The 6,333-nt window shown below is 45.6% G+C and overlaps 1 protein-coding gene across 6 annotated transcripts in view; it reads right to left on the bottom strand.

Annotated features, from left to right (window-relative positions):
• LOC147016459 (uncharacterized) overlaps window positions 1–6,333 on the bottom strand; it is a 428,934-nt gene that overhangs the window by 232,285 nt on the left and 190,316 nt on the right. For all 6 annotated transcript variants that reach the window (XM_085845134.1, XM_085845133.1, XM_085845135.1 and 3 more), the window contains exons 4-5: window positions 5,741–5,856; window positions 5,485–5,607 (exon numbers count right to left, since the gene is read on the bottom strand). In XM_085845134.1, coding sequence (XP_085701260.1) covers window positions 5,485–5,607; window positions 5,741–5,856 — 239 coding nt within the window. The remainder of the gene's footprint in view (window positions 1–5,484; window positions 5,608–5,740; window positions 5,857–6,333) is intronic.

Here is a 6,333-nt window from a genome sequence, read left to right as displayed (position 1 = left end):
CAGCCACAAAAGGACCGCGTTCTCCAGTTGGAGACCAGGCTGGGTCCGATAAGTATGCTACTGGTCGAAAGCCTAACAATCCGAGCGGGATTGTTAAGTGGCGGAGTACAGTACGAGTATCGACACTCCACACTCGAACCATCAACTCCATCGAGAAGGTAAATGAGCTAGTTGTGAATGCAGATCACCACAACATCTGTGTCATCTGCATTCAAGAACATCGTATCCTTCATGAAGACATCGACATCAAATATGATGACCTGGGGAAAGGATGGACACTAGTGACTAGTTCAGCTTGGAAGAACCAGCAGAATGCTACCATCGGAGGAGTCGATTTCCTTCGAAGTAGCAAAGCTGTCCAAGCCCTCAACAACATCGAGATAATCGACAAGCGACTCTTGACTGCCTCGTTTAACGGCAACCCCCAAACCACCATCATTTCATGCTGCAGTCCAACGAACGTCTCCGATGAAGAAGATGCTTTAGCATTGTATAACCAACTGACAGACTTGATCAAAGCTGTCCCGAAGCATAATGTCTTGATAGTGGGAGGGGATATGAACGCTAAGATCGGCAAGAATGACTGCCACGAAAACTCCTATCATGATGAAACAAACCGAAATGGCCGTTTTCTACTCGATCTGGTTGCTGGCTGCGAATTGTTTTCCCTCAACAACTCTTTTCGAAAACGACCTGGGAAACAATGGACATTCACTTATCCGAACCAGCAACGGGCACAGCGAGACTACATCCTCATGAATAGGAAGCGACACAGCAGTGCAGTAGATTGCGAGCCATATAACACCTTTCATTCAGTTGGTTCCGATCACCAAATAGTTACGGCGCGAATTCGACTTAGCTTCCGCTCTCACGTTAAGAGTCAAAGATCACAACAGCATGATTGGAGCAAACTTCTCACCAATAATGACGTACGCTTCGCTTACACCGAAGTCAACAACCGATTCGAGGTGCTGCAAGCTGCCGATGAAAGCTCCACAGCAGAGTCTGTTTACACTAACATCATCAGAGCACATGAGTATGCTGCAAAGAGGCATGTTCCATCACGCCAAAGAAGACGACGGAGAGTGCCTTGGGAAGACCACATCGTCCTTGAGAAACACACTCAGCTCAAAGACGCACATAGAGCAATACTCTTGAATGATGACCATGTTGTAGACTTTACTGCATATGATCAAGCCAAACGAGAGCTGAAGGAAGCTTATAAGTAGAGTCAAGAGCAGTATGTGCAAGAAAAGACCCATTTGATCACTGCTGCAACCCAACAACATCAGTCGAGGTTGGCATGGCAAACCGTAAATGACATCTCTGGTCGAAAGAGTACAAACCAGGGAAAGCTAAGAGCTGAAAATCCACAAGACAGGCTCAACAAATGGCAGCAGTACTTTGAGCAGCTTCTAGGGGAACCACCATCGGTAATTGATGTACCAGTTGAGACTGTGGTGGATGATACCCTGCCGATCAACACTGACCCCTTCACCATGGACGAAGTGATATCAGTTGTTAAGACCATGTCCTGCAATAAGGCTACTGGCTGTGATAACATCCCCGCTGAAGTCTGGAAAAGTGGAGCTCTAAACCAGCATGTGCTCGATATTTGCAATATGGCATTACATGGGGACAAACCATCAGAGTGGTCCAGAAGTGTTATACTCCCTTTCCCGAAAAAGGGTGATCTGGGCCGAGCTAGTAATTATAGGGGTATCAGTTTAACCTGCATTTCGGCTAAAATATACAACAAGCTACTGCTATACCGAATTCGTCCCAATATTGAACCCCCACTTCGCAAGAATCAAAATGGCTTCCATCCAAACAGAGGTACCATTGCGCAAATTCTGACACTCAGAAGGATAATCGAAGGCATTAAAGTAAAACATCGACCTGCCATTTTAACATTTGTAGATTTCCGAAAAGCCTTCGACAGCATCCACCGAGGTAAAATGCTCCAAATTATCCAAGCTTACGGCATCCCACAGTTCTACGTCAATGCCATTGGCATCATGTATAATGACACCATCGGACATATTAAGAGCCCTGACGGCGACACTGACTTCTTTGCTATTCTTGCAGGCGTCCTTCAGGGGGATACTCTAGCACCATTCCTGTTTATCATCATGCTTGATTATGCGATGCGCAAAGCAACGAGAGATCATGAGCAACTCGGATTTACTCTGCAACAACGCCGAAGCAAGAGGTATCCTGCGGTAACCATCACAGATACCGACTTTGGTGATGACATCGCGTTACTTTCTGATACCTTCCGGGATACACAAAAACTCCTGTGGAGGGTCGAATCTGCTGCCAAAGAGATCGGCCTTAATATCAACGCTGGCAAAACAGAGTACATGTCATTCAACACCACTCATGAGAACACACGTGTTGCTCTTCAGGGAGATACACTAAAACACGTCAGTGATTTTCAGTACCGAGGATCTTGGGAAGATGGCACTGCTAGGGACATGGAAATTCGAATTGCCAATTCCTGGGCAGCGTCAAAGTCAACTACCATCTGGAAAAGCGAACTGACCCGAGATCAAAAGCGAGGATTTTTTCAAGCTGCTGTTGAAAGTGTACTCCTCCATGGAGCAGAATGTTGGACACTTACACAAACCTTGACCACGAGATTAGATGGGGTTTATACGAGACTTCTAAGAGCCGCCATGAACGTTTCTTGGCGACAGCACCTGACACAGAGTGAGCTATACTGCTATATGGTACACTACCACAGGTATCACACAGACATTACTGCACAGGCGTCTTAGGTTCAGCGGACATTGCTGGAGAAGCCGGGAGGAAACTGTCCATAGCGCTATCCTATGGGAACCATTGCACGGTCACAGAATACGAGGTAGACCGGCCCTAACCTACATCGATACTCTAGAGCGCGATTCGGGTATTGGCAGGTGGGAGTTGCCAGGCTGTATGGAGAGAAGGGATCTGTGGAGAAGAGTTGTTGCTAATGCCTGAGTTCGCTCGATCAGATGATTTATTTCCTGGATCACGTGATCAGTTCGATGTTTCACACCCTGAGCTCGCTATTCTCTTATTGTGTTCCTGATTCACATGATCAGCTCGATGTTTCACACCTGTTAGAACCCACAACAGCGAGTGATACATCAATGGAAGGCGTATTCGGATTGATGACCGTTAACCTTTTTGTATTTAACAATATTGTGCAAGTGTGATGTATGTTTAAACTAGTAGGCCACTCAGTAGAGCGCATACCTCCACCACGTAATGCCTGATCCACGAGAACATATCGGGACCAATAACTTTTCGAAATATCTTGCTATATATAGTTTTTGGCCCTTTCTCTCGATGGTGAAGAATCACTTAAAAAAAACCAAATAATTCTCATATCCAGATCCAGGTCTTCACCAAAATCGAATCAATTCGTCGTGGTCACACTCTCAACCTGTCCACCAAGTTTCATCCGAATCCGTCCACAACTTTTTGACATATCGTGCTATATATCATTTTTGGCCCCATCTCTCAATGGTAAAAATTCGAGTAGTCGGATCCGGATCCGGATCTTCACCAAAATCTAAACAGTTTGTCCTTGTCACACATCCAACCTGTCCATCAAATTTTATCCGAATCCACCTACAACTTTTAGAGATATCCTGGACACAAACAAACAAGAAGAAGACGTCGTGCAGAGCACGACACTTTCAAAATTCATAAAACAAATTTGATTTCAAAAATAATTGTTGGTTGAACTGACAAAATATGCAAATCCTCCTCAAATTTCAAGTCAATCGGATGAAAATTGAGGATTTTAGAAATACCACTTTAGTTGTTGACCTTTTGGCCAATGTTGACTTTTGACCTTTATCCCACAAAAACAATAGTGTTGTTGGTTCTGAGAATTTCTACCATGTGAGTTTCAAAATCTTAGATTTTGCAATTAACAAACACAGAGAGGGGTGAAAACATCACCTCGTTCACCTTCGGTAGTGGAGGAAACAAATAATACATGTTAATGATATTACACTGAGTGGGGGTTAACGCTGTAGAAATAAAACCCGGGGGTAAGTATTAACCCGGGGTTCACATTCATGAGGTCTGAAACCGGGTCAAACAAACTCGGGGTTAACACCGAGCACCTGGTGAAGAAAGGGGTTAACATCGAGCACCTGGTGAAGAAAGGGGTTAACATCGAGCACCTGGTGAAGAAAGGGGTTAACATCGAGCACCTGGTGAAGAAAGGGGTTAACATCGAGCACCTTGTGAAGAAAGGGGTTAACATCGAGCACCTGGTGAAGAAAGGGGTTAACATCGAGCACCTGGTGAAGAAAGGGGTTAACATCGAGCACCTGGTGAAGAAAGGGGTTAACATCGAGCACCTGGTGAAGAAAGGGGTTAACATCAAGCACCTGGTGAAGAAAGGGGTTAACATCGAGCACCTGGTGAAGAAAGGGGTTAACATCGAGCACCTGGTGAAGAAAAGGGTTAACATCGAGCACCTGGTGAAGAAAGGGGTTCAGGCTTGAGATGTGAAAAGGTCACAAGGGGGACGAAGTGGGGTTATTAAAGGTCAACATCACAGATATCATCTCAACCTTTGACCCCTCCCAACGGGTTTGTTCCCACGAGCCTCGATAACTCCCACATCCACCAATTAACTCCAAACATCCTCCATTTCACGAGTGGTTGAAATCACACCGATAACACCTGGGAATCCCATCAGAGACTCGAACACCCCCAGAAACCTTCACCTGTCGTGTGACCAATTTGAAATGAATTAACGAATCACGTGATCTGAAACATTTGGCATTTTAAACATTATGAATAATTATTAATTAATCGTGATCACTAATTACAAGGGGTTTTTGATCGGTTTGATATAATTGATCGGTTTGGATCAATCAATGGATTAAATAATAATTAAAACTCACATCGTACGGAAACCCGAGAGGAGGTAATTGGGGGACAAGACCAGAGAGATCGATCAGAGAGAGCGAGACACGAAATACCTGAAGATCACCTTTACATCCTCGAGCTCCACCATCGTTATTCCCTCATTATCTGATAATCTTCCTCCTATTTAAATATTTATTTTACTTCATTTAACGTTTCATTCCCTTTTTATAATCACTGGGGGTGGGGGAGTCAGGGGGGGATGGGAAATGGAGCCAAGTGAGTTGAGGGGGTAATTCGAGGAGTGAATCATTGTAACCTCATTTCACTTCCTCTCTGAAATTACTGATCCCGAATGAATAAACCCCTCCATTCCCCCCCCCGCCCCCGTCGGTGATCATAGTTTGTACCTCGTTATTCATTCCCACATTTAATTCCCCATTTATATTAAACTCCTCGTGATGTTTTCATTTAAAATTACTCACAAGGGGTCCGGGTCTGGGTCCGGGATTCGACCCCACGATGGGGTCTTCGGTTTAGAACAAACGAAACAACCCCCGTTTAACCCCCACGTCTCCCCTCCCCCCTCCTGTTCCCAAAACTCACTTTGTTCGAGTGATTTGCAGTAATCCAGTATCAGTCCCATCGCCATCTCCACCCTCCTCACCGCCTCGTCCGGGACCTGGGAACCATCCGGGGACGCGGAACGAACCAGTTTCATCAGAACATCTGAACAGGGTGGGGGAGGGGCGGGGGGTTTAGGGAGGGAGAAGAGGGACAAGTCCCGAGACAAAACGTTTGTACAAACCGATGAAAGACCCGTTCACGGACAAATGGTACAAACTGTGACGGAGGAACTCACCGATCCCGCCCGACTCCATGAACACGTCTCCCCGAGCGATCTTCTCAGAACTCCGATCGTACGGATCATGCAGAACACGTAACCGGTACAAGGTGGGAAGAACCGAATCATCCAACCTGCGGGACACGTGATCCGTGGGGGTTTAACCCCGATCTCCCTCAACCCCACATGGGGATCACTCATGTCAAACCTGACATATCATTATAGTGGTTAATGTACCGTGTGTACATAACTAGCTTAACTAGTACTTTGTACATCGATTAGAGGACGAGACCAGCTCGTGACTTCCTTTCAAAGATGGGGGAGGGGTTTGTTTATTTAATTAAATTATCAATATTTTAATAATTAAACATTGTGGTGATTTATCATCAAGGACTCGGACACGATGGACGAGAGGGACGAACACTCGCTCTGAGCTGCAGAGTCTGGGTTCGATTCCTGACCCTGACCCAGGGAGAACTGTCATCCAGGTGTTTCACAGGTGAGGAGGTTACTGTGACGTGCGATTCATCAACGTGTGTGACGTCACTCGGATGGACGTTAAACCTGAGTCCCGTCTGTCGGAATTACTTGCGAAACTTTAAAGATACCAC

This window comes from Eptatretus burgeri, chromosome 11 (assembly GCF_056783735.1).
Source record: "Eptatretus burgeri isolate ZD-2024b chromosome 11, Ebu_testis_v1, whole genome shotgun sequence".
Classification (NCBI taxonomy): Eukaryota; Metazoa; Chordata; class Myxini; order Myxiniformes; family Myxinidae; genus Eptatretus; species Eptatretus burgeri.
This window is presented reverse-complemented; position numbering and strand designations above follow the sequence as displayed.